Below are 27,500 nucleotides of genomic sequence, written 5' to 3' on the forward strand. Positions count from 1 at the left end.
CTCACCTCAGCCCGAGGGACTTGCGTGGCGGGACGTTGGTTCGCTGGCTGAACCAGCGGAAGCTAAACGGCCATCGTGTGCTCGAATCTGGGCGCATTTGAGAGCGTGCAAAACTAATGCCGTCAGGGAGGCACAAATCGCCAATGGTCAGAGGTTCGTGGCAGGATTGAATATTTTAACTGGAGTACCCGCCGAAGAGCAAAGTAAACACTAAAATGAAACGGATGCACGGGATTTTCATCCGTCCGTCGTGGTAAAGCAAACTGGCTGCAAAGCGAAGCAAGCTTTAGCCAGGAGCATTTCCCCTAAGGAGGGTAGCATTTAGTTGAAAAATGCAGTCCCAAACCGGGCCCCAGATTGGGGTAGAGATTTGAGCAAACTTTCGCACACCTATTCTACGGCACCTTGGCGTATGTAACGTAGTTATATACACTCATATTCATCATGCTAGCCGGAGAGAAGAAATGCAAAGCTGTAGCTCAGTGTAGTGAGGGGACTTGCTGCTGCTTGTTGCTTTAAATACATTTTATCCAGTTGATAACCATGCAGGCAGTGTCAAGTTGCTAAGTACAATATTTGAGCAAGAATAATCGCCTAACTAAGGTGCAATGTAATATACAATTGAAAAGGAAATAGAGCATCGTATAGCTTGCAACCGCCTATTGAACAGCTGGTAAGCTTCTAATAACTATACTATCAAAACAAAAACTGGGCATTTCCATTTGATTCAGCTGTACTGTGTGTAAATTGTGTGTGTGTGTTATTCAACCGATAGCGCATTGTCCCGGGCTTGATCATTCCTGTAAGAATGTGTTGTTTAGTTTTTCACACAGAAACATACACGAACTGGGATCAGAAGGAATCATGCAGACAGAGCACACATTTCAACGTAAACCACGCGCGGTCCATCCAAGGTCTCAGTACAACTCGCGAACGGGCAACTGGTGTCCTTTTCCGCTCGTTGGAACAACATCCACCAAAATTCATGCAAAAAATACCAACATCAATTAACAAAACCGGACAGGACAAACAAATCACGTGCGCCATCATGTACAACGACATTTATCAGTATTACGGATTCAGATTTGACCATCTGTTGCTGTTGTTGGTGCAATTCGCGTTCCTCTTCGTACGACCTGAATGATTATACTTCAACACGACTCCGAACGCGGCTACAGTGGCTGGCCTGAAACATTACGCTCGCATACTTTGGGCAGACTTTATGGTCGCTATGGGTACCATCTGTTATACTCATTTTGCTTGACGTCCAACATTGCTCCATATTTAACGAAGCGACACGTTGGTTTCATGATGTAAAGGAAACGGGTTTCCACCGGCCCACTGGATCAATAAATATTGACATAAAATTGCTAATACATTAGCAAATAGACAGTTAGTGCGGCGAATCGAGAAACACAATAAAAAATATGTTTTTCGCAAAATCAATTTTCTGCTTCCTTAAAGAAACCTGACAATGATGGATGCCGCTAAGGTGCCCTCTATCCACCTACAGGTAAAACCAATATTCAAAAACCCACCCACGGGGAAACCGGGGCCATCTTTTGCGTCTGCGGTTGAAGAGTGGTGATTCTCACGCACGCAGACACACGGTAGAGTGGCCTGCAGTCTTACCTCACACCAGTAGTCCCACTTCGGATTAACGGTGTTGTCGATGGTTTGCGTGCGGAACTGTTGGGCACCGACAGAGATGATGGCGTACGGGTCGGATTTGCCTTTGCCAAGCATGCTGATATCCTTTTTCATGAGGTCCTTCGCCTCGACGACGTGAATTCTTAGAACGCCCTGAGAACACACACAAACACAAAACAAATTCAATTTGGACGTTCAATCGTCATTCGCCGTCGTTCCCTTTCTCGTTCCGTACCTCTGGTTCAGGCATCTTGAGCGACAGTGCAGGGACCCCATCGCTTAGCACAATCGGCAGCTTATTCGGGAGCACCATGATGGCGGCCACCTGCTCCACAATGATTTTACGCAAAATGTCGCTCAATCCGGGCATATCGAGCAGGTCTACAACACCGACTAGGTTGAAGTCGATGTTGGGATTGTTCAGGAAGAATATCTGCAACCCTCCGATCAGAGGCATTTGCGAGATCAGCGGCTTCATGATCACGCGCACGGTACCGTGTATTTGGAAGTCCTTGATGCCACCACGTAGACCACTGAGTGCGAAGCTGATATCACAATCGCCGGCATAGAACAGGTCCAGATCCATGATGATTTCATTGCGGGACACGTTCTTATCATACACCTTCACGCCACCGATCCTAGGAGGCTGCGATTATGTGCGAAGCAGTGAACATATGAATTAGGAGTTCATTTACCAAGTCTGCTCAGCTATGGATACCTACAATTGTGCCCAGAATCATGCGATCGAATTTGAACCCATTCAGCTTATACCCAGCCATCGCCTGCTGGATGTTCGGTTCGATCGATTCTTTGATGAGATTTTTCGCATAAAAATTAGCATTCGGCCACACTTGCTTCAGGATCTGGATCCAACAAACAAAGAAAATGAACCAAAAGGAAATCGTTTAATTGGTACACCAATTATAATGTTAAAGTAAGTTTTGTTTTACTCGATTAGAACACTTACCTTGTTCAGCCACTCACACCGTTCGACATCGGGGAAGAAAACCTATGGACAATATGAAAAATGGAAGAAACGATGAACTGTTAGCTACGTAGGTCTATCTTCAGCAGAACTATTTTTTGATCCTCGCAGCTTAAAGTGACTCTCTAGTACGCTCCATCTCAATATATTCTTATAAGTTAGATATGACTCTATCTCTCTATTATTTGAAGGAATTTTAAAATCTTGTTCTCATTTTTCATGATTTTCGTTCCGCTGTGCAAAGAAGTCCGTAGACCACATGGCCTGCTGCGACTACTTGCGTGCTTTAAAAAGAAATATTTTCATTTTTTCATAACGCCAATCAGCAAGGGTCTTACGCCAACCCACCACCCACTGCTGAAGAGACGAAAGGTTCCTTTGAAACTGGTACGCGTGGGAGAAACGACCCTGCCAGGTGGTCGGTCCCCGCACCCGGTACGGTGTCAATTAGGTCGTCACTCGAAACTGCTCAACCCCAACGCCCATTCTCCCGAAGCTACTTCAAGTGAAGCTCTGATCTCAGCTGACAAGGTACATAAGTCAACATATTATACAGCAGACGGCACGCGAGCAATTCCCTAGTACACGGGTGTTGTTGTTGGCCCACCCAATACTACCTTCCTCGGCCAGCCGTCGCAACGACAACGTCGTCAAGCTGAAATCCGTGTTCGACGGAGCACGCTGAACTCGACCGGGAACGTGCAGGGCACGGAAAAAGAAGAGCTGCAAGTGCGGAAGGATACCATCACTTACCGCAGTCAGTGAAGTGGAAAACGATTACCGGCAGCATATCACTCTCACACTACGTCCTCACAACAGCATGTTCGTAGATATTTCAGCTTTTTCGTGCTATTTTTTGCTGTTTCCTCCGGATCTTCCTCCGTGGGAGTTGGAGTGGCTACCATTTTGATTACTACACGTTGGTCTTCTGCTCGCACCACTCGACAAAACATGGTGTCAGGACCATCGTGAAACAGAGTTCGTACCGAATCAGGGGTCGTATCTACGCCGGGGAAAACGGAAACGCCACAAGGCATGCAAAAGACCATTCGCGTGAGAATTACATTTCAGCAGCCCCAATCGACTGCCAGCAACGAACCAGGCTTCATCCACCTGATCGATCGGAACCGACGTCACCACCGTTCTGGCCCTTAGTCGACCTTGAAGTCCTTGAAACAGCAGCGACGTGTCGTGCCCGCGGAAGGGAACAATGAACCTGACGCTGGAGCCTTTGATTAAAAATACGTCGAAGTCAACAGTAACACAGTCTCAAGAGATGCGCCAATCTTGATACGAATTGCTTAAATATTAAGCCACGTCGACGGAACGTATGACGGAACCCAGATCTCAATTATGCAAGAACCCCTTGGCCCAACAATTCATTATCACAACCCGTTCCAGACTTAGTCAACGTACGCTGAACGCAACCTTTCTTAGGTCTCCGCTCGAAGGGCCACAGTTGCATCGAAGCGAACACGGAGGTAGTGGCAGCGGCAGCACCGCAAGTTTACATATTTAAAGGGCCAGATAATTAAGATATGTTGTCGACCGCAGAGCCTGCTGAGTTTACGAGCGTTAAAAATTCAAACACCACTATAGCCTACTCTGGCCCACCGGCATCATTGCCGTATCGTTCTGCAATGGAGCCAACCCACATGGCATGCTGAGCCATCTTCTACCGTGCAAGGGTCCTCTATGCCGGGGATGACGTTCATTGCCACACCAGAAGTTTGCAGAAACCAAACCAAACGTGATCGTTTTGCACGACTGATAGACACGGCACAGGGGCAATGCATGGATGTACTGTTTGTTTTGAAAATCTGCAAGTACACCAGGCCTTCTTGCCTGGTTACCGGGGTCGCTTTAACCGTATGTACGATGTGTGTACCTTGTTAAAAATAACCCATCGGCCACCATAGTGCGCAAATTTCCACTCCACTCCCGGCGCTGTATGAGTGTTTAATGTGTGTACACAACGTTCCTCGAATCTCGGGCAGCTTCCCTTGCCGGTGATGTAGACATAGGGAGCAAAAATTAATCATACGCCAAGCCACGCACATCAGGCGTTTGTACATGTAACGAATTTATCACCTCGATGAGGTGATGAGTCAAGCAGTTCTGCAACACTCGGCGTGTGATAAAACCACACTCCAGGGTCCAAGCCATGGTTTGGTACTGAGCGCTACTGGTGCGTACACGTAATGAGACAGTATTTCCACTAAAGGAAACAGGATAACATAATCATTCCCGGTGCTGGTGTGAGGTCCAGCGTTTGCGAAACCACTTTACACGGCCACAGCTATTAGTCAGCAACTGGGGACACACAGAGAGAAGGGAATTTTACTTGTTTCACATATTTACTACCTTCTCTCCCGTTTGTGCCAAACGCCCAGGAGGCGCATGAATGTTTCATTTAAATGCTTGAACCTGCCTGAGTACCAAGCAAACGTGCCGAGCGAGTTCAGCATTCAAATATCAACCAACGGAGAGAGGTGGTTGGGTGCGATTTGCTTTGAAATGTGCAGCTTCATTATTAATGAGGCCGTGTCCGATGGCAACCGCAATGCTGGCTAGCACCACTAATGGTGACCCATTTGCCAGCACACCAGCACCACCATTAGCTGCAACCTGCAACAGCCTCCCGTTTGCGACGGATTCCATTTAATACCGCGTAAACCGATAAACGGCTGCTCCGGTGAAAAGCAATCGCCATCGCTAGCTCCTCTGGATCGGAAAATGCAGAGCTACCAACACATTGTGAATATCAATTTAAAGGTAAAACTTCCAATAGGTCTCGTTTACCAGTCAGGTGACTCATCGTGGAGCTTACACGGCGGAACCTCGCCATCGCGAACATCTTGGATGACCTAAGAGCGTATTAGAGAGACTTGAGAGAACCTTCACCTTCTTCTTCTGGTGGCATTGTTCGCGAAGCCTGGGAACTGTGCGCATGAAATGAAGTAGACATAAAACCAATATGCGATGCGACGCAATACATGCGAACGTTGGTTCTTCGATTATCGAGCCACCGAATTGCTTCCACCGCCGATCGGCATCTTACTTACCCACGCCGGTAGATCGTGCAGCCGGGCAAGGATGACATCCTTATCGTTCGCCAGGGCGGATGCTTTGGCCACCGTGCGCCGCGTGTCGCTCTTTTTGCGCCACGACTCGCGTGCCACCGAGAGGATAACGGGCGTTATCAGCCACGCCACCGACCAGCCCATATAGCCGACAAAGTAGATGATACCGACCGTTACCACCTTCTTGGCGAACGAGTACAGCAGCGACATGATGCTGTCGTCCTTTGGACTACTACCGCTCGCTTCCATCACTAGACCACCGTCGGTCGTCGTCGTCCCAGCCGCCGGTGAGTCCGGATTGAGCTCCTTGCTGGCGCCAGCCATACTGCCAGCCGTTACGCCGCGCTCGTCGGTCGTATCCTTGGGATCGCTGGATGGCAGTAGTGGAGCCGATTCGGCCGAATCGGGCGACCGGTTCTGCTCGGTCGACGGTGAGTCACTGGAGAGGCGAAAACAAACAGAGAAAATATATGTTTTTGTTAGTCGCTAGAAGCTGGATAACGATGGGTGCAGGTGATGGAGCTGCGAAGGTGCGCTGAGATCATCCGGTCCGTTCGGAGAATGATGCTAATTTGACTAATTCACAGCAGCCGGCGGCGGGACTAGCGTGTCACGGAATGGAATGTTTTTTGGGATCGAGGAGATTAAACCGCATTCGTTGTTGATGTTATGATGATATTAGGCGTAAGGCACACGTTTTGATGAAAACAAAATAGCTCGATACGACAGGCCTTCAAGCTTTTACGGTTTAACAGAGGCAAAAACGGGATTTATAACAACAACTTTTTGTAATAGCCTTGTTTTATGTGGTCTAGTATTCGATAACAAACGGAAAAACAAAATAACACTCAAATTTCACACAAACCTCATCGTGTAGACGAGCTCTACACAACTGCTGTTTCAAAATCGTAACTTCTTGCACCGAAAACACCAACTTGTCCGTCGTTTCCGTCAGCTGCCACACTCTGATCGTCGCCAGATCTTCCGGGACAGTAAATAAACACGCACGAAACGCACTAGAGGACAGATTTATCACTCACAAAATGGAATAACAAGAACCTAAAACTGTGGTCCATAGCCACCGGAGGCCATCCGGAATTGATGTTCGGTTTTGGGGGGCGTCTGGTGATTCCAAAATTAAATTCCGTTCCTTCACCAATTAGGTCGCACCGGGTTATGGTGGTGGGGCTGCTGCTAGCCTCGAAATACGGCGCGATCGCCGAGCCGAGCCGGCCACGACCAACAAGGTTGAACCAACAACAAATGAGCTCTGAGTTTGTCGTAGTGTGATCGCGAACGAGCGATCGCTACATCTCGTGGATCATGCGCATTGTGTGTTTCCATTCAAAAAAAAAAAAAAACGGCGAACGAATGCGGCTCATTCGTGCGCGAAGATCGCGATCACTTACTAACACATTGCAACCCGGCTCAGCCCAAGGCGACGAGGGTGCTATGAAGGGAAGAACAAGAACTGGCGTACTGTTTACTGCGCGATCTTCTTAACCCTTCAGTGCAGAATTCGTGTTCAGGGCACGTAATACGGGAATGCTGTAGTGACCCAACGGAGTAATGTATTTGAACATTAAAATCTTCTAACAACTACGAGTCCAATCGAGAACGAGCGGTTAATGGGCAGCCATGTGGAAAAAAGGAAGAGAACGCGTTCCGGATGACGCACTCCTTCCACCACACCCTCTGGAGTGATTGTTTCCTCGCTTCGATAAGTAATTTGTTCCTTGACTTTATGGTACGTGGCAGTAGTTTCCGTGCCCCTTGGCCAGCGAATTGCGAGGCCAAACATGGTGTAGCAGGTCGAGGAATGCCTTTTCTAGCGGGAGGAACCGCTTACGTGGTCCACCAGCAGCCAGAGGTCGTAAAGGTCCCCCCCCCCCCCCCCTTTCCCCTTTGGGGTGGAATATGATACCGTCAGTGTGGTCGAAATGGTCGCGATGGCTAAAAATAAACGATGACAAGAAGGTGTATACACGCACGGGGCCACCAGGCGTATGAGATAATGCCGAACCAGCCGAGAGCAGACGGTTGCACTTCTCTAGTCCCGCATGCAGTCATGTTCTTTACGTTGTGTTTGTCTGATTAGCGTACCAAGTGAGATGACACGGCAGGCGTGCCACGTATTATGACACATAACGCTATCAAACAGCCACCCTATAGCCTGGCTTTTGCTCATCCGTGAATGATTTATGATGGTGATGATGGTGACAGCAGCGCGATGGTGATGAGATGATCAGAAGATTCCCACGAGATTGCATGTGAAGTTCCGTGGTTTCAGCTTGAGGGTGGTCAGGAGGATGATTTGTTTTTGGTGAAAGTTCCTCAAAAATGATATGCGTCAGCCATATTGAGTGTCATTTTTTTAACGAGAATAATTGTGGCTATAGAACTGATTGACTGACTGACATTAAATGATTTAATTATCTTGCCAGGATCATTGCGAAACAGACAAAATATTATACGGATAACACAATCAATTTGTCATCTGCAGCATTCAGGTCACCAGCCACGCTCCTGCTTCTCGCATCTTTGCTACTTAAGCTCTTTTCTCAGACTTCTTCTTCGCTTCTTGGATCTGATGACTATATCCCAGGCATCATATTCTCCAGTAATTTTCAAATATCTATAGAGGAATCACTCGTGTCGTGCTTCGATGATGTCACTAATCAGAAATGTTCACATGAAGGCCGGTATTTAAGGAGTGTCTTTTCCTTTAAATACTGTTGACTAATACGCGTCCACACCAAGGCGGAACCATATTAAACCCTTTTATAATGGCGTTGTCCAACAATGAACTTTCCTTAAGGCCCTTTAATATCCGGAATCGCCATTAATAACGACGGACAAACTAATTTTTCATCGGACATTTTCGTGCCACTTTAGGTGGACGATAGCCGACCATCATCTATAGCGAGCACTCAATTAACCAGCTTAGCAAATTGAGCCTGTCAGCGGAACCACCCAATAGATAGCTCTCTACTCGCGTGGACCAACTGACACTAATCTATCGTTTCGGTTGCTTCCGCTAACTTCGTTATCCTTCACCCAACTGAGCCGACTAGGACCAGGGTCCAACCGAACCAACACAGAACAGATAACAGGGAACGGCCACCATCTTCTTTCTCTGCTTTTCCTTCTCCACCAGGGAGACGTTGGCGCTTTCGTTCGTGGCTGGCGCCAGCCAACGTCCCCCGTCTAGCCAGGACGATTGCATCGATTTTGTTTCATTTTTCAGTCTCTCTGCCTCAGGCGCACCGGGAGCAAGCCTAGGAAACCAAAGGCCCCTCCCGGTCATGCCGAGTATTGATCGAGTCGTTGAAAATGCATGATTGTTTTCATTTGAGGGCCTTTTTGGGTTGGGATAGCGGAACGCAAAGTGATGATGTTTTTGGGATGAAAAGCAAACAGCCCGAGAGCTTTTGTTGAATATGAAAGTGGAGTTCTTTGCATAAAATCGCAAACGCTCTAGGTTATAAGCTATGCGAAAGTGTATGAGTCTGTGCAAGGTTCAATATATCGATTAACATTTCTAATGTGTCGTATTGAAGCGATTGCTGCAACCCCTTTTTTGATTGATGTGTGAGCGGAGTAGGTTTTTTTGTATCCGAGAAGTTTCTTATCGCAAAGATAAGGCATGGCATCTACCAGCAGTAGGAGTGTTATTGATGGCATTTTGTCCTCAATCATCCTCTATTACAGTGGTCGTTTTGATTTTTATTGATTTCTGCAGTCATTTATTGCTCCTTTATGCGTCGCATGGCGCATTGTTAGAAGTTTCGCTTGTAAATCCTATTACCAATAAACCATAAGGACTTTTACGTAATATGGTCCGGTTACCGGCGAAACCATTGTACCGGCTACGCCTTAGAAAAGTTTTGCGGCGAAGCAGCAAACAACATCCCAGAAGCAAACAACATCCCAAGAGAATTGCTCTTTTTGGGTGGGCAAGTAAGTAAACTTTCCTTGCTTCTTGGGATGCCGAAATTGACAAATATCTGCCAAAATACACAACGTCAATAGGCTTTGGATCTCAACATCATTAACTTGTACATCCATTGACGTTCTTTTCATGCTCGACGATGGAATTGATACAATCGCGAACCGACATCATCTCCATTGTGACCTTGGCTATCACAATTGACATTTAACCTCCATCAACCGGCTGTCGTCTGCCGTTGTTGAGTTGGGTATTACGTTGTTTTTTGAAGGCTGTTATCATCCCATTCAGCGGATCTTAGCGAAGCGGACTCTCTGCACTGCTGTTTGACACGAGAATCTCTGAATAATCTTCATTTTTGTTAGAAACCACCGAACCCTTCCTTGCGATTGAGACACAATTTGGATGGCTATTGATTGCTTCACGAAGGAATCACCAAACACCGGCGTATCGTCTTGGATGGAAGAAACGCAATGTCTTCGGCAACAGACGCACACCAACCAGACACAATCCTACCACTTTTCTCTTACAAACTGGCCCCAAAACTTGCAAATGGTAAAAACTTTTGCACGTAAAATATGACAACGTCTGAACAGCTTTTCCTTTCACCGAGTCTCTCCAGTTACTGACTAAGGCCATTCATGGTCGCTGTGCGGATAGCCCCGTACCATCGCATCATGTTTTGATGTCATCGCGGGCGTGCTACCCTGGTGCTCAACGCGGGGGGAGGGATACTACTCAGGTGGGGGGTTGTGCAAGGAAATAAAAACATAAACCCTGTCGCCAACACGCACACACCGGGCTGGTGCAGGTCGGAACGAAGACGACAAAATCAATCGATGTTGTACAGCCAACACAACGACGACCAGAATGCAATAGCGAACTCCCCAGGCCCCTTCGTAAACGCATTTGTTTACCATATTCGTCCACCGGGTTAGCTGCGTTAATATGCGTGTGTCGGGTATGGCCAGCAGTTTCACGATTCTCTGCGTTACATCGCGTTCCGGTACGTACGAGATGATGATGTCATCGACAACGTATACTTTGTGCGCCAAGGGGTCGACTCCAAGACACCTGCAACCGGCGAACGGCTAGAACGTGTTACCACGTACGATGGAATCATTGAAGTAACCTTCGACGAGAATTACGTGGCAACGGCCCCAACCACTCGATCCACTTTGCTGCTCCATGGAAACCACGTGAGGATCCCAGGCAGCGTGCAGAGAATGTAGTCGCATCGGAATCGGAAAGGCAGCTATTCCGTTGCGGTAACTTTCGTTCTGGAAAATGTGTGCTTCAAATTAGCGGACCGATTGAAATGGAAACCGTGAAAGGTATAACACAAAATGGCATACAAGGAATTCTCTGAATGCACCTTGAAGTCCTGCTCCTGGTAAGTTACCTTTAAGCAGAAGTCTGCGAAAGTCCTGTCCGAAAGAAATGTGTTGGCTGGAGAAGATGAAAACGGAATTAATGGAAAATGATGTTCGTGGCAGCGAACAGAAAGCGAGAAACAAGAGCTAGGTCGTGTAGTAGGTGCTTTGGAGTATTTTCTTCCCCTGGCGTTCGCTACACGGATCTGCGTTGGCGCTAAAAGCGAACAATAATTTTCCACTTTTCAGGGTGTCCTAGCTAATGTCCTCGAGATACTCGCCAAAAAGTGAAGAAATTTAAGAGACAGTCACTTCAGAAAACATCACTTGAAGAAGGAACTAAAATGGGCAATCAATCTTATCATCGCACGGTAGGTAATCATCGCACGGTGGCATTTCATTCCTGTGCTGTCTCCGTGCCCATTGCATACGTTTCAAAGAGTTTCCCGAGCGCACCATGCTCGTCCCATGCAGGACAAAAGCTAAAAAGCTTTCCCGGTGCTGTTGAGTGCCGCGGTGTCATGTCACATCAGTCATGCAAATGAAATCCTGACACAGACACAGGTAGATGGCCAACAGCGGACTCCAGTAGAGTCGTTACTTTTTTTTCTTTGTCCCTCCCTCCTCCCTCCTCGTTACACCCACGTACCGGTCCCACGCCAGGTGCGTGATCTGTCGTTGGCTGGAAAGTGGGACGGAAAATTCTCATTTCCGCCAGAACTTCACTCGTTGTCCGATTTTCAGTCCTTTACTGTTTCGGAGCCTCTCATCTGCATAGCCGGATAATATAGCTACGGTAAGTTGAGCATGATTACTCTATAACATGAGCCTCTATCTGCAGTAGCACATTCTTCTTCCAGCTGAAGATTCTCATCAAGCGAATTCCCACACGTCAGCTATAACCATTTGACCAGCAGGCAGTGCGAACGTTATGTTTAAATTAAAACAAATCGCAAGGACATGTTGGTCCCCCCTCGGGGGCTGAAGCGATTGGACGAATGCCAGCAGTCACCATTTAGTCAATAGTTGCCAATGGCGACGATCGCGTTGTTAGGAAAGGCCAACCAAAACCCCCATTTGTGACCTTTTGGCTCCCAAGAGAGTCGCTTCGGAGTGCGTAAGGCCCGCTGCTACTGTTGCTGATATCAGCATCGACTGCCGCACGACCAGCGATACATTAACTGCTGTGCTGGGAGTCCCAGAGGGCTCTTTAGGCAACTTGGCCGTCCATGTATTTTCCCGGAACAGCATCCGGATGGTTGGGAGGTTCCGTGAACTTCCGTGTGCCAATCAACTGGCATATCAGGTGACTCTGCATTGGCTCTCGTGTACTACTACCGACGAATTTGGCTTGTTTGAAGTTTGTCCTTTGTTGGCACATGTCCAGGAACTTTTGTGAGCCCCCGGAATGGTCAAGAACTGTCACATAAGAAGGAAAAACAGTTCCCCTGTGCAAGCAGCTGCGTGGAAGTCAAGAAATGTTTATGTTAATCTTGGTTTCATGTTTCGATCATTTATCGTTCCCATACAAATAGCACATGGTAGTGGTGTGGTAGCCAGGTGGTGGCCCAGTCGATGAGCGTTAATTAATGACTAATCGTCACGAAACATTCACCTGGCGTATTGCTCCAAATGCAAACAAAAAGAAAAGGAAGCAAACAGAACCATCGAAACGGCCCTAGAGACGGACACCAACGGTGTTTGTCACCCGTGAAGGTCGCCCGAACCGATCGGTGGTGATGGGGCGGACGGAAGAAGGGGTTTTCTGTTGCTGTTCCACCGAGATAACCTCGCTCTAGTTAGATGTCGGGTGCGATAATCGAAAGGCTTGTTGCAGTGCTTAAAGGGGGGGATTTTAAATAGAAAATCATTGGAAACTTATCGTCGACAAGCAGCATCCTACCGCGTTCAGGTTGGTTTCGGGGATGTTGATAGCAGGACTAGTGAGTACGCGTATCTGATAACGAACGAGATATGTTGTACATTTTGGGTCCATAACAACCCACTGCTGATAAGGTAACTGACCGAGTGCGATAATCGAGGGTAAGGTAACTTGCGCGTCTCGCACCAATCGCTAGATTTCGTGTGGTTCACGTAATCCCGCTGAAAGTTATCTGGCGGAAATGTTTTACGCGGATTAATGTCTAGCTTTTACCGCTAAACCTTCCAGTGACTTGCAGCTATCGGGGAATAGGGACCAGGGAGAGTTAACATACCTTTATGATTTACGAAACGGCCGCCGCTGCAGCCCGGTAAGGTTGCAATTCGCCTTGGACCTTGCACCGTTACTACGGAAGATTGTCACGTTTTCTTAGATTAAGCAGATTTGAAACACAGACCTAGAACTTTATAATGCACGCTGGCTTCCGTACACCGTTTTCCCACACACGTCAGCTACGCATCAGCCTTCTTTAACATAGCACCACCTCTCATTCGGATCGTGAATTACGACACAACGCAGCACGCACGCTGGCAAACTCCCGTAGTAATTTGGTTACACCCTTGTGGACACTAAAAACCTTTATTCGAAGATTTTAGGGCGCCAGCAATTTAGCGTCATTAGCCATCATCCGGCCGCCCAGGCAGTTGCGGTTGCAGAGAACTTTGTGGTTGTTCTGCAGAAGCCAGAAACCTTCCAAACCACCACCACCACCGCCACCACTAGCACCTGCAGGTCACCAAGCACTCGAACACTCGATAACGGTGGGACACACGCGGTCCGGATCCGGCCAGCTACTACTCTACTGCCGCACCCTTGACTGCGTCCAATCTCCGTGTGGGTTCACTACGTAGTACACCACCGTGGCAGCTTATCGAGAGCAACGTCGTCCCGATCACGAGGCCTTTCGGAAGCGAGTAACCCTCGGCTAGCGTTCGGTCCGTCCCAACAGCAGCGGCAGCAGCATTTTCTCGGAGAGTGCTCGGGAAAATGCGACCTTGGCCTGGAAAAGCTCAACAACCGAGTGCAAGACACCGAACCCGAATTTGTGGGCCGGGTGGGGGAGGGGTGGAAAATTCCGTCGGCTGGACGAGTGATACGGTGTTGCGCTGATAACACGTTTCTAAACATACGGCTCGTCCTTATATATTTTAAATTATAAACGACTTTACATTTTATTAAAAAAAAACACGTTTCTTGCGGATCGAATTCAACGTACACCGCGGGCTAATTTAGCGCACAACATGACAGCTGGAGAACTGTCACGATGACAGCTCGTTCAGAAAAAACAAAATGTTAAGCGACCGTTAGACGAGCGTGCGACTGTCGTGCCGCGATATCAACCATGTTTCTCACTTTGGGAAAAAATCTCACTATTCTCCGTAGCGAGTGGTCATAAAGGAAGCGCACGCTCGTCTGGCGGTCGCTTTATTTTTCATTTATTTATTTTTCAACAAAAATTCGCTGAACGAGATGGAGGTAAGATTTTTCCGGCGCTATTTTCCGTACGATAACTCCCGTTTCACGATAACTCGTATCTTCAGATAAACAACATCGAGCGGGAGAAGAGCGAGAAAGTGAAAATCTCCAACCAAGTCAAGCACATCCCGAAAGATGCGCAAGTGGTGATGTCGATATTGAAGGAGCTCGGCGTGCAGGATTACGAACCGCGAGTCATCAACCAGCTGCTGGAGTTTACCTACCGTAAGTCCGTAAAATGGTACCGCAGAGAGGACTCGCTAATGAAACCCACATATTCCGTAGGTTACGTGACGTGCATTCTGGATGATGCGAAGATTTATGCCAACCATGCGCGCAAGAAGGTGATCGAGTTGGACGACGTCAAGCTGGCCACACAAATGATACTCGATAAAGCGTTCACGGGACCACCGCCGCGCGATGTACTGCTTGAGATAGCGCGGAATCGCAACGTTACGCCACTGCCGTTGATCAAAACGCATTGCGGACTGCGACTGCCGCCCGACCGTTACTGTCTGTCGGCGTGTAACTACAAGTTGCGGGCGGCCCAACAACCAAAGCGGATGAACAAGTCCGCCCTGGAGAACCGGTCTTCGCTGAAGGCGAGCAAACTGTCGTCCGGCGCCGGTTCCGATAGCTCGGGTGGTAGTGTGAAACGTCCCTCGGTACAGTCGACTCCGAAAACGCAGGTCGTCAGCATTCCCAAGCCGGTGTTTAAGTTGAGCGAAGCGCCCAAAGTCACACCGACCATGATGGCCAAACCACCGACCATCAAGACCACCGTGTCGGCCGCTAGTGCACCGGGCGGTGGTGGAAATCGATCCACCATATCCGGTAACGGTACGGCGGGTGTGGAAATCAAAATGGAAATAGACGACCAGTATGGCGATGGCGGGAGCGGTAAGCGCAAGCGGGAGGATGATGATTTTGAAATAGTTCCGTAAATCTGTGGCCTAGCAGGAAGGCTAACAACCGATCTTTCAATAAACTGCTATTCTCTCTTTATTTTACCATCCACGTGACCAACAGTTGATAGATTTATTTGTGTAAAGTAGTTAATGGATTTTCAATGCCTGAATGGTAGCACAACCAAGATCCATGATCTGGATGTACTCGGACCCGCCACCGTGCAGCCGGAAACAACATTCCTGTGAACAAAACGATAAAAGCTTGTAATGTGCGGCTACCTCAGAAGATTCCAACAGAAATCATTCAACAGACGATACTTACGCCAAGTTTTTCGCAAAGCAGCGCCTTTTGTTTTTCGGTGAGACCATCGTTGTAAACTATGTACTCCGTGAGCTGCTCGAACAGTTGCCCCACGCTGTAGGCATCGTATGATAGGTTCTGGACGTACTCCTCCAGCTTGCTGTAATCCGAACTCTTGCAAACGGCCAGGAACTCCTCCAGATACCGTTCCGGGACGACACCGGACATCTCCAGTATGTCCTGACGCTCGATACGTGCACCAGCACCCTTGAGCCGGTGGCAGGACTGCAACGTGGTAATAGCCCGACGCATATCTCCCCCAGATATGTCGACAATGTCCTTGTAAACGGCTTCATCTACCGTCACCTGCTCCTGGTCACAGATGTAACGCAGCCGCTCAATGATTCTCTCCTCTCCCAACGGCTTAAAGCGGAACTTGGTGCAACGCGATGTGATCGGCTCGATAATCCGCGACACGTAGTTACACACCAGACAGAACCGCGTCGTTTTCGTTTCCTTTTCCATCGTGCGACGCAGAGCGGCCTGGGCTGCGTGGGTCATCGCATCGGCTTCATCGAGAATTACGATCTTGAACGGTGGACACGGTTTGCCATCGGCCCGCGTACCGCTCGCCGTTAGCTGTGCGAACGTTTTCACCTTATTCCGGATGACCGCGATTCCACGATCATCCGAAGCGTTCAGCTCGAGAATGCGCTCCTTGAACATGTCCCCAAACAACTGTCGGGCGGCGGCCAGAATGGTGCTCGTTTTTCCCGTTCCCGGTGGTCCGTACAGCAACAAATTGGGAAGATCCGCCGTGGACAGACTTTCTCGCAACACGGCGACCACTTCCGCTTGTTCAACAACATCTTCCACGCTTCGGGGACGACTAAAAGGGGAACAAGGGGGTAAGAAATTGACTCCAAGAGCAGGAACAATCGAAATACGTACTATTTTTCCACCCAGGGAATCGCGTGGCGTGCTCGCTTGGCCGATTGAGGGCCTGCATCGCTCGGTGCGGAGCTGCTTTCTCCAGCGCCGGTGGTTCGTCCGGTTTTCAGGAATGCTTGCATGTTACACTTTCCAACACAAATCGCACGTTTTTAAACCAAATAAACAGCGACAAAACACAAAAAAAAGGTAATTGCTAGTTGTTGTTGTTAGCCAGAATTTGCGCGCGGAACAGCCGGTGAGCAGTGAAAGGAATTCTCACTATGCTAGTGAGAAATCGTGATAGTGAGAAACAGTGATAGTGAGAAAAAAGCAGTGGCTAAACATAGCATACTTCCCGGCGCTAACGATAACCCCCTCATTGCCAGAAATGTATGCAACCGGGTCTCTTAAACAATAAGGTTACATACATTTTGCAATAGAGAGTGAACAAAAATCAAAGAAACACACACACCGATACTTCTTGTACTACTTACGATGACTAGTTTATTTAAATATAATAAAAACCAGGCAGACAGTCTCGTGTATCATCGCTCAGAAGCATCATTTGGAGCCGATACCAGATAGTCTCGTCTGCCTATATCGATTTCTAACACCAGGCAGCCACAGTCACATTTCCAGCGAGTTCTCCTCACCCGTCGTCATCGGTCAAATATAAACTCGAAAAATAGTTCTTTATGCTAGGAGAACCTCAGGAACAGGAATTAAAAGAAACTCTCTTCGTCTTCGTGGTCCACCGTTGAAATCATGCTCGATCATCCGATCGGTTCCCCTGGTTTTGGCCGGAGGATCCTTCCATCACCGGAGGGGATCACTAGAGCAACGTGCATATCCGGGGACCGGCATGGGGCTTCTTCTCGACCGCACGTACCGCTTCCTCGAACACTTCGGCCAGGTTATGTTTCCGTTTGGCCGAACATTCCACCAGGGAATACGCCTTGATTTTGTGCTTCAGCTTCTTGCCCTCGGCCGTGGTGACAAATTTCTCTGAGCCCGCTACCCGCAGATCACTTTTAGTGCCTAAAACAGAGGAAGGAAATCAGAGATCAATGTGTGAACAAAGAGAACCTGTTACCGATCGCAACTTACCAACTAGCACTATCGGGACGGACGGAGCAAAGTGTCTTATCTCTGGGCACCATTTGGATAGCACGTTATCGAACGAGGTGCGGTTCGAGATCGAGTAGCAGATGAGAAAACAGTCGGTCTATAAAGGTGCATCATCAAAATAGTATTAAAGGAGAACAAATTGAGGGAGTTACAGTACTCAGGAGGCATTAACTTACATTTGGATAGCTAAGGGGCCGCAATCGCTCGTAGTCCTCCTGGCCAGCCGTGTCCCACAGTGTAAGCGCGTACGCGCCATTGTCCACGGTTATGTTGCAGGCATGGTTGTCGAATACCGTCGGCACATACTCGCTCGGAAACTCATTCTGTGTGTAGGTGATGAGCATGCACGTCTTCCCGACCATACCATCACCGACCGTTGTGATCTTTAGCGGACGCATTCCACCACCAATAGTCATTGTCATCCTTTTTTGTGCTCAATGAAATCACTGGAAGCTGCAATTACGAATGAAACGAAACATACATTACAATTTGTAGCATAACCGTACTCTTGGAACCGACCATGAGGTAAGATATTGTGTTGTAGATTTCTATTGCTTTGGCTATTTATCTGTTGTTGTTATATTTTCAATTTATCATAAACTTCGGCAGATATTTTTTCTTTTTCCCAAAATCGTAAATCAATTTTAAAACACGAAAAATGGATCGTAAATTGTTCATTTTGATTTAACTGTTTTAGAACCAGATTTCTACTGATTTATACTTCATCATTCTTATTAGTAGTTGTATGTTCTGGCCACTCCATCTAAAGCTTCTGCATTGCAATCAACGGATAAGATTCCCTAGTAAACAAGGCGTGTGCTTCGCCACAGCCTAGGTTTAGGTAGAGGGAGAATCATGTTTGTCAACTAATTACTAATGCTCCAACCTATGCTAAACTGCCCGACTAATTACCTCTGGAAGATCATTTGGTTTTTTAATGAAATTCCCGTTTGGGAGTTGATTTCATTCTCACCCAGTGGGAGTCCCTGTACCGAGCATCCTGTGACTCATTCTCTTTTGTTTCCAACAACCCTCGGGTTTTTATGCACAGGAAATACCATCGTCTTTATAGGTTTGTATCTAGGTCCCCATTTTCTTGCCTGGAGGTAAGTAGCGTTATAAATTTGAATTCCATTCTTCATTAACTATTTCTACTGCCAGAAAAGGATCTTCCATTTTTCTATTAGCCCTGATAGTTGTGTGATCGATTTGTGAACCCAAGAACTCGCTCTTGTAAATCGACTGCTTTCTTTGAAGGCATTCCATTTCCAACAGGAACACCCGGACAGGCCACCTCAAAAGCACGAGTAACTTATACTGTCCTTTTCATTCACTGTATGTGTGTCAAGTGTGAATTAATGTAAAAAAGGAATTTGTAATTTACACGCAACACATATTCTGCTGCAAGCATGTGTCTTCCTCCTGCTCCTTTCTACAGGGAGTGCGATGTTTGCAATAAGCCATGTCCTTGTCCCAACCTTAGCTCTTCGATGACGAATACGGATTACAAACAGCACCGCTGGATAAGTGCTAAACGCAATTGCAAATTCAATTGTGTTCCATTTTTATGCAAATATATAACCTGTATTCCCGCTTTGGGGTAGGGTGTGCACCGTCGTCGATGCGCACAGATAGCTCCGCAGATGCTTCAAGCAATTGATACACACACACACATGCTTCTAAATGGCGTTCTACATTCAACAATCAATTTTTCAATATTTTCCTTCCCCATCTAGTTGCCTCTAACCGCTGCTCGCTATTTAAAAAGTTATTTTAACATGTAAACCATTTTATTGAATGGCGTCAATATCCTCGGTTGATAGTGGAATGTGTTATCAGTCACACCATCGCTTTTCATAGTGCTGTTCACTTACTAACACGGCCAATACCAAGGTCAAGGTGTGTTGTAGTACATCTCCAAAAGGACCTTTATAGACAACGCTTAGGCACGAACAACCTAAACGTGCCTTTCTCATTGATAGCACGGCGTCTTGGGCAGACCTTCATGCACTTTTCGCATTCGCCAGTCGAAAGCTGCTTAGGCACGCAATGCAAACACGTCATCGTGGGCATCATAATCGAAACCACACACCAGCTCTTATCACTTTATCGTACCATACAATGTTCCTCGTTCGATGGGCAGCCCGCGTTCCAGTAGTGAGCACTATGACGTGCAAGAGCGTGTAGATGATTAATTGCTTGTTTGATTCGCTAAAATTATTCGTGGCAGTACGCTGTACTACAACGCTCGTGAAATATAAGTTAGGACGAAGGCGAATGATGCATGTTTGGTCTTTGTGTGTAATAAAGTGATTGAATCACGCTGGTTGGCGGCATTTTGAACGTCAGATGCTATTTTGTAAATTTACCATCGACAGTTTCCAACGACCACACCCGGTAGATGTGTTCCTAGTTATGTAGAAGGATCACCTCACGGCACTCCTATCCTCGAACAAGATACTACTAAGCGAATGCAGAGTAACATGCAACCTTGATACCCTGTTTGCCATGTTTTGCAAGCGAATAATCGAATGCCAGAACCTACACTATAGCTGACTAGCCCGTCGCAACACAATGCTTTTCGCTTTTTTGATCACCTCAGCTGTTACGGACACCTCTTATCAGCGAACGTCAGCTGATGGAATTTGGAGGGGGACCTGGAGTGCGACGAGCAAACAGCAATCTATGTATGAAGAATGGATGTTATCTCCGACTACGAGAACCGTACGCCTGGCACGAACATACTGAACTGGAGCACACAAATGAGTGCTTCGATGATACCTCTCGGCCACCAAACACCTGCATTGGTGTAGAGAGAAATTTGTTAACATACTAGCACCAAATGGCCTAAAAGAATCGATACAAACGCAGCATCTAGTGTAAATGTGTCGCGATAATAAATGCCGATGAAACGAGGCGAAAGGTCTCCATGGAAAGGCGGTGCCCCGGCACGTTAATTGGGTTAAATTAATTTCATCTACCAAGACCAAGCCTCACCAGATCTTCGGGAAGATGCACTTCTTTGCCGGATGGCTGGTGTAAACACTCGAAAGAAAGAGAAGCAGACCGCTGGGCTGGACTCTGGCAACGAGAGAAGAACCATGGGGTGTTCGTTCCAATCTGTGCCCCAGTAGCGCGCACCGTCGCTTCGCGCCAGGCCAAAGATTAATGGATGTAAATTGAGGTGGCCGGATGCACGGTGAGACCAACCGACCAACGCTCAGTCGTATGGAAAAACGAAACTAGAGTAGATGCGTTCGAGCGGGAAAATTTGGGCAGCTCCGGACTATGGTACCGCATGGAAAAGAAAGAAGCGTGACCATCGGCAGGTCGGATGAGTTGCTCGGTCTGGTGAAACATAGCTACCGTATACTGCTTTCGGTTCTTTCGTTTCGCAGGACCATGGTCAACACAGGGATTACAGCGCGATTCGCAGATGCTGCTGAGGTGTTGTGGATGAATTTTTCATTTCCCGGAAACTGCCGGCAAATGGTGCTTTATCGATCCGCGTGTGAAGGTCAAAGCTTGTTTGCCGTAGCATACCACCTACGCCAAGTGTTTCTCTGGACATTTTTGTCACCGCCAGGAGGTTAGAATGTCGAGCTCAACCACCGTGCGAATTGATCAGAAATAGCCTTTCCGAGTTTCTTCGTGATAGTGCAGCACCAGCCCTTCCGACCGTCAGCAATTGATAAGCGGATTGAGTCAATGTGGGGATACAGTGGACGATTGGTCACCTCTTGGGCCCCGTTGTAACAAGCTGACTAATCCCGGCGAAGAGCGTTGGGCGATGCGTCAACCGTCATTTTCGATGCAGACTTTCCGACTTCACCGTTAAAGATGAATCATCGCTGAAAGGTGAAACCAGAGCTCAAGAACAAGAAGCGTAAAGTCACTTGATCACGATAGTTTACCTGAGCAGTACACGAAGTGGAACTTTCCCGTGTATTCAGTGGGATCTTGAAATGCTGCGAACTTTCGTAGTCCCATAGGAAACATAATAAGACTCCGGTGGTTTCAATTAACCAAGTTTCTCTTCCGGTCGATGCATAACCCGTTTACGGAAACGCATTGCAATGTTGCTTCGCGAGAACTAAATGGGTTCCTAACAAGGTATAAACTTCAGCAGCAGTTAGTTTCAGCGGCACCAAAGCCCACCTCCAGTGAAACCAGCTGCCGTTGCCAACCATAAGTACTTTGTTATATCAGCATCGGAAAAATACGAAGAATTTGTTTCGAGCGCCTTATAGAAATCATGGTAGTTTGTTTCTTTGTCTACTGGTACCACGGTCTGATTATGCTAAGCGACAAATCATGGCGAATTCAATTACGATACAAGCTGATGTTGACCTTGGGGCCCGGTATTATAATGAGATGCTTCATTCGAAAATCATCGTTTTTTTTCCACGTGCCGCACCTTAGTTCAGGCCAAAAACCAACATTCGAAGGGATGCTTCGCAAGACTGGGAATAGATTGATTGATGTACATCCATCAACTTTGCTTCGATTGAAGGTGTACTTCAAAGCACAAAGAGGCGATTTAAGAGCTTAATAGCGCGAAACGTGATGGGGAAAGTGTAACCATATTTACCAATTACACTCCAGCTCGACCATTTATGAACATGCAAGGTATGAGTGTGTACGGGTTGTTTCGATGTATCGACATCATTTTGCGGTCGACAGGGCTACGTCAGAGGCGTCGGTATCGTAAGCCTACTATGCCATTTGATGATGGTTGTTGGTGCTGGGGGTAAAGAGTTGGTCATTTGTCATTTGGTGAGAAAAGGCGGCTGTAGTTCATCTGGGGCAAACAATTTACGTCCGTAGTTCCTGTCTTACTAGATAAATTGGCGTACATTACGCATGTTACATACGAGCTCCTCCACTCCCAGTGGAATTCATTGGAAAATGTTCATTGCTCCTATCGTCCTTGCTGCCTTAGTGCTGATAAAGTGCGAGGTTTTATCAAAGGACTCGTCAACATCAGCTAACTAAAACACACCCCCGTGGACCAAGCACCGTAATCTAATCGAGGAACTTCCCCAGCTATGACGAAAGCTCCTATAACAGCCCAACTCTCCCGTGGGAACAGTCGTTAGTCATCGTTCAACAAGTAACCATTCGATGGGGATCACCGCGAGCGAAGTAAAATGTGGAAACTCCTGTTTGGCACAAGTTTTAATGAGCGAAATCCCGTGGTGCAACAAACACACGATTCACGGCCGGAAACATTGGCCGGAGCATGGGGAAAATTGAATTTTCCTAACAAGCAATGGCCTTAGAGTCAGCTACTATGGATGTTCAAGAAGACTTGCAAACAGACACGAAAGCCCACATTGATGACATATTGGATTCGTGGAGAAGAACACCGGCAACATCAAACAACACGGTACCATCACCGGCAGCCATCCCAACGTTGTTTCTGTGGAGTTGGCGAAGGATTGTGAATTGCCATTTTTGCCGTGCCGTCGAGTATATCAGGAAGGTGTGCGTCCTACGGACGGGGCAAGGCAAGTACGCGTTCACATTCTGTTATCAGCAAACCTGAGGCTATTGTTTCCGTAGCTCCGGTTACGTTATCGGTTCACCGATTCCGACGACAACTTCCATAATGATGATGTTGTCTTCGTGGAAGCAGCTTCGTTACTGCTTTGAAGACGACAGTGAAGCTTAAAATTTACAATAAATGATAAATTGACATCCCCGGCACACTTACCGCTTTTGGGTTCGCGTAGTATTCTCCAGCGTCAAATGTCGGGCTCTCCTCTAAAAAACAAAAGTTCCTTCAAATCCAGTATTACCAGCACAATAGCAGGTGCTGTAGTCTTTTTCTTTAAACCATCAACAACAATACACTATGCGGTCGCCGGTCGTTATCGAGCGCTTGGTTTCGCAATGCCCGCGCGTTCAACCCGCGGTTGTCCGGTTGGTCGAGGTGCTCTCTAATCACTTTCAAAATGTCAATCCCCACGGGAAATGTCGTTGATTGTGGGCCAGTTTACTACAATTCAAAGCATACTCAGAAGGACCAGCCTCAGCACTATGAGACGTTGCTATCCGATGATCTTCGTCCGCCTTCAGGCTTCACGCGAACCGGTGCCTCCGGTTCTAACCACACTGAAACTATCCTCGAGGGATACAAAGGTTGGTAATTTCATTCCGCACGATTGCGTTGTCTCCAACCCAGCAATTACTCAGAAGAAGTGTCACCTTTTTTTTACACTAAAACCACCGACCCTACACTGTAAAAGGAGATAGGAATGAATAACGGTCATGAAACAAGGAAGGCAAATGGGACACAAATGGAAAACTCAAGAACGTATCACTATTGTAACCATGACTACAGCAACAGATTAGTAACTCATTTTCTGGTTGATGTCGTAACTCGCCTCCGGAGGTTACCACTCCGTAGCCAGAAATCGTCACCAACTCTTTAGGGCGCCTCGCTGCACCGCTTTTCACCATTTAACAACATCCATTTCGATGTTGGCGAACGTGCTATGCTCGGTGGATGCTTTCACTTTGTTCGACCGAGTCTTCACCGGCATCGCTTTCTCGTTCGTCGCTGCTGCCAACAAGGGGAGTTTCACTTCCAAACCGTTTCAAGCACAGCCCAGGAACGTCGAATTGGTTAATCCCGGACAAAACACTATACCGCACCGATCACACCGCCGACCATCCAGAACGAGCATGTATGCAGTGCATCCGTGCTCGGTCGCGGCTCAGTTGACGTAGCCGGACTACTGTCGCTGATAAGCACGATCGTTGCAGCTCCTCTCTTGTGCGATGGTTTATCGCATCGCAGAACCGGCAGCTGACTGCAGCGCCTAGGGCCACGGCACACGCTGCTGTTTCTCCCAAAGGACGCTTCTTCCGGGCGTTCTTGCCGATCGTCCTGCAAGTCCCGTCTTCCCTCTTTATCTCTCTCTCTTCCCTTCTCCCCAGGGAACCCACTTTGGAACCGTGCGGTGATGTATGCCAATGTGCGCTGATTGATAGGTTGGCCGCGATATACCAACAACCGTAGCACAAGCTCGAGTGTGTGGCAGCACACCAGAGGAGTGTCCGACCTCCCACCCTTTCCTTCCGCCATACGTCCTGGACGACGACGTGTGATAACGATAAGGCAAAGAGAAGGGGGTCGCATACACGGGTCCAGCACACTTCGCGAACGTTCGTGATAAGAACAGCGTTTCGTTGCCCTTCTTCGAGCTCGATACCAGAGAGTGTGCCTTGCGTCGTTCAGCAGGAGCAGCAGCACCATCGTCGACTGAAATACACCAAATCATATACCGCCACGGCACACACGACCCCCAGAGTCTCGCTGGCATGCGATAGGAGATTCTCCTCCCTGCTCTGCCGTTTGCCGGAGACGGTTTTAAAGAACAGCAGCCCCGCAAAACCGCGAGAACGGGTGCCAGATATCGCGCATGGGTTCATATGTGGCGGCGCATGGTGCGGTCAAAGCTGTCTTGTCTCTAGCACGGTTTTTTTTCTCGTTAGTATCACGTCGCTAAGGCGCGAAAGGAAGATTTACACACTGCGAATCATTTACCAAAACGCCATAGAGGCAACCGTGACAGTGGCGGTCATTCGCTGCGTCATTGCGGATCGTCTCTGCGGACTTAATTGAAAGTGCAAAACACGATCGGTCTCGGGAGCGTTCCTCCAGACTCCGGATGCGATCTTTCCAAAAAAAGGCAACCGCGTTGAACGTTCGAAGCGTCTGCTGCTTTGGCGATCGGACTGACCGCCACCGACCGTATCCAACATCCCGACCGAATTGGAATGTAGCCGCGCTGCGTGGTGGTTGATGGGTTGGCCCGGTGAAGTGGGCCAAATACTTCACGTGATCAGCCCCGGTCGGCCGGCCGGCCGCGTTGGCAACCGACGAACAGCGGCGGCGTTTCGTGGCGTTTATTTTTGGGATGCTTCCGCCATCGCTCTGCTATGCAAAGTAGTAGTGTACGTTTGCCTGAAAGATGCACTTGCAGAGTGAAATAATTCCACTGCTACTACTGCGTCATGGAGCACCCTCGTGATGTTTATCTCCAGATATAGTATGGTACGCATACAGCCGAGACTCGAGCGAGCACACGAGAGAGGCTTATCGCGATATCACGCACAGCGTGGCCGGGAATCACTTCGATACGATCATTGCACTAACCGGATGTCCGACGTCGACGACAAAAACCGGAGATCACTGAGAATGCTGTGTGGATCACTTTGCATGAGATGGCCCCCCTGCACTTCCACATTCAAATTCCACATTAGTTAAGATTCCTCACGATCATTCTACATCACACCTAACAAGAGCGCACACACAGACGCACGGCAGACGATCATCGGCTCTCTCATCGATAGACAACAGGCGGACGGACTGGTATCCAGCAAAACCAACAACAGGTTGCACGCACGTTCCCCCACCATACATGGTAATCTCGTCGTTGGTCAGGTTTGGTTCCGTTTTTGTTGCTTCTCACTATTTTGCTGGCACTATATTTGATTTTCTTTGCGGACATCCAAACCCAGCACACAACGACAACGACGACGACGATGAAAAAGGCGCACAGCGAAGAGGAGGAACGTGACACTATTAACCCTTTCGTCACCACCGACTATCGCCAGCCAGCACCGGCACCGGATGACGCAGCGCACAACCATACAGACCGCGAGAGGAGGGCACATATACGCGGGCACCGATCATACCACCCAAACACTATGCCAACTTAAAACGCGATAAGAGCCCACAAACGGTGACAATTTAGCGGCACACTAACGGGGCTTTTTTTACCTATTTGTGATCGTCGGATAACGCACGCTGAACACCGAAACGCAAACGAATAACGAATTTTATGCTCCCAGCCAGGAACGGCGTGACCACACCGTACAAGAGACTAGCGATAAATGCGAGAGAGAAAATTAGTCGCCGACCGACGGAGTAGTCTCCAACATAAGTTGCCGTCGTGCGTATGTAGACATCGAGAGAGGAATATGTTTTGAGAGACATCCCACCCGCCTTTCGGCAAGTGGGGGTGGTGGTGGTTCGCGCGCGCCTGTTGATGATGATGATGATGGTCTCGTAAATGTGTGAGGTTTACGTGTTAATTGACATTGAAGATGGAAATCAGTGGTGTTTACGTTTTACCCGCGATATGACCTCGATCGTGAATTATACTAGAACAAAGAACAGGCTTCGAAGGGGCCCAACCAGCCTGCCTTTTCATAACGTATGATGCACCTTATCTATAAAGGCCTTGAGGCGCAGGATTTCTCGTGGTCATTTCTGGTGCTAGGTGCCGCCACCATCGGCAGGACTTGGGTTGTCGTAATGAGCCTCATTAAAATTGTTTGGCTACCCTCATATGCACCGATGGATGCTCTGAATGAAGGTGCTCTATGTGAAGATCATTAGGAGCACGGCGCCCATTGTCTTTATGCTGAACATTATGCATTTACTTTGGGCGCCAACAGTCTGCCAGGGTTTGCGATTCGCTTTTCTTTTCGAATGAGCAGGTAGCAGAATAAGATCTTCCAACCGTAGAATAGCGAATCGTCTTCCAATGCACTCTAAAGCAACACGCATGACGGAGTATGGGACTGGATGCTCCCGGATGTGCCTGTTGGTGTGAACACATGTTCTTTTTGACCCAATTTTCCCACGGATGCGGCACGTCCCAAATATGAAGCCTTTTGGATCTCATCTCTTTTGGATCGCACGATAGCATCCGCATGTGCATTTTGTTTATTCGTTGGAGCGTATTCTTTTTGG

At 48.0% G+C, this 27,500-nt stretch overlaps 4 protein-coding genes across 13 annotated transcripts in view; 1 reads left to right on the forward strand and 3 right to left on the reverse strand.

The window, feature by feature from the left end:
- The window catches only part of LOC125950983 (extended synaptotagmin-2), a 20,629-nt gene extending 7,055 nt beyond the window's left edge, over positions 1-13,574 (reverse strand). Inside the window, exons 1-7 of one of the 9 annotated variants that reach the window (XM_049679425.1) lie at positions 10,198-10,297; positions 6,584-6,734; positions 5,701-6,157; positions 2,618-2,659; positions 2,373-2,513; positions 1,886-2,296; positions 1,633-1,803 (exon numbers count right to left, since the gene is read on the reverse strand). In XM_049679425.1, the coding sequence (XP_049535382.1) occupies positions 1,633-1,803; positions 1,886-2,296; positions 2,373-2,513; positions 2,618-2,659; positions 5,701-6,157; positions 6,584-6,588 (1,227 nt within the window). In that variant the 5' untranslated portion in view covers positions 6,589-6,734; positions 10,198-10,297. Of the gene's footprint in view, positions 1-1,632; positions 1,804-1,885; positions 2,297-2,372; positions 2,514-2,617; positions 2,660-5,700; positions 6,158-6,583; positions 7,592-10,168; positions 10,298-13,256 lie in introns of those variants that run through there. The other 8 variants (XM_049679424.1, XM_049679426.1, XM_049679428.1 and 5 more) reach the window with 8 other exon arrangements.
- A 782-nt stretch (positions 13,575-14,356) lies between these two features.
- Positions 14,357-15,480, forward strand: LOC125951017 (transcription initiation factor TFIID subunit 9). The gene is made up of 3 exons (XM_049679503.1): positions 14,357-14,458; positions 14,524-14,683; positions 14,744-15,480. The coding sequence occupies exons 1-3, from the start codon at positions 14,453-14,455 to the stop codon at positions 15,400-15,402; spliced, it is 825 nt and encodes a 274-aa protein (XP_049535460.1). The 5' UTR covers positions 14,357-14,452; the 3' UTR covers positions 15,403-15,480.
- On the reverse strand, positions 15,432-16,813 carry LOC125951009 (replication factor C subunit 4). Its single transcript, XM_049679493.1, has 3 exons — positions 16,619-16,813; positions 15,689-16,556; positions 15,432-15,606 (listed from the first exon to the last, which is right to left on the reverse strand). The coding sequence occupies exons 1-3, from the start codon at positions 16,738-16,740 to the stop codon at positions 15,514-15,516; spliced, it is 1,083 nt and encodes a 360-aa protein (XP_049535450.1). The 5' UTR covers positions 16,741-16,813; the 3' UTR covers positions 15,432-15,513.
- A 265-nt stretch (positions 16,814-17,078) lies between these two features.
- On the reverse strand, positions 17,079-26,627 carry LOC125951021 (ras-like GTP-binding protein RhoL). 2 transcript variants are annotated; one of them, XM_049679515.1, is made up of 5 exons: positions 26,523-26,627; positions 23,445-23,970; positions 17,905-18,181; positions 17,708-17,825; positions 17,079-17,638 (listed from the first exon to the last, which is right to left on the reverse strand). In XM_049679515.1, the coding sequence occupies exons 3-5, from the start codon at positions 18,148-18,150 to the stop codon at positions 17,433-17,435; spliced, it is 570 nt and encodes a 189-aa protein (XP_049535472.1). In that variant the 5' UTR covers positions 18,151-18,181; positions 23,445-23,970; positions 26,523-26,627; the 3' UTR covers positions 17,079-17,432. The 2 variants fall into 2 exon arrangements, with proteins under 2 accessions (XP_049535472.1, XP_049535473.1); XM_049679516.1 differs by lacking the exon at positions 26,523-26,627 and adding an exon at positions 26,161-26,364.
- Between the last annotated feature and the right edge of the window lie 873 nt (positions 26,628-27,500).

Source organism: Anopheles darlingi, chromosome 2 (assembly GCF_943734745.1).
Source record: "Anopheles darlingi chromosome 2, idAnoDarlMG_H_01, whole genome shotgun sequence".
Taxonomy (NCBI): Eukaryota; Metazoa; Arthropoda; class Insecta; order Diptera; family Culicidae; genus Anopheles; species Anopheles darlingi.

Bases quoted from the DNA above. Each gene is read 5' to 3' on its own strand.
- LOC125951017 (XM_049679503.1), top strand. The intron at 14,684-14,743 runs GTAAGTCCGTAA...CATATTCCGTAG, and splicing joins GCTGCTGGAGTTTACCTACC to GTTACGTGACGTGCATTCTG.
- LOC125951009 (XM_049679493.1), bottom strand. From the start codon at position 16,740: ATGCAAGCATTCCTGAAAACCGGACGAACCACCGGCGCTGGAGAAAGC. The intron at 16,557-16,618 runs GTACGTATTTCG...TTCCCCTTTTAG, and splicing joins ATTCCCTGGGTGGAAAAATA to TCGTCCCCGAAGCGTGGAAG. The intron at 15,607-15,688 runs GTAAGTATCGTC...TTTTGTTCACAG, and splicing joins TGCTTTGCGAAAAACTTGGC to GAATGTTGTTTCCGGCTGCA.
- LOC125951021 (XM_049679515.1), bottom strand. From the start codon at position 18,150: ATGACAATGACTATTGGTGGTGGAATGCGTCCGCTAAAGATCACAACG. The intron at 17,826-17,904 runs GTAAGTTAATGC...GCACCTTTATAG, and splicing joins GGCCCCTTAGCTATCCAAAT to ACCGACTGTTTTCTCATCTG. The intron at 17,639-17,707 runs GTAAGTTGCGAT...CCTCTGTTTTAG, and splicing joins CGTCCCGATAGTGCTAGTTG to GCACTAAAAGTGATCTGCGG.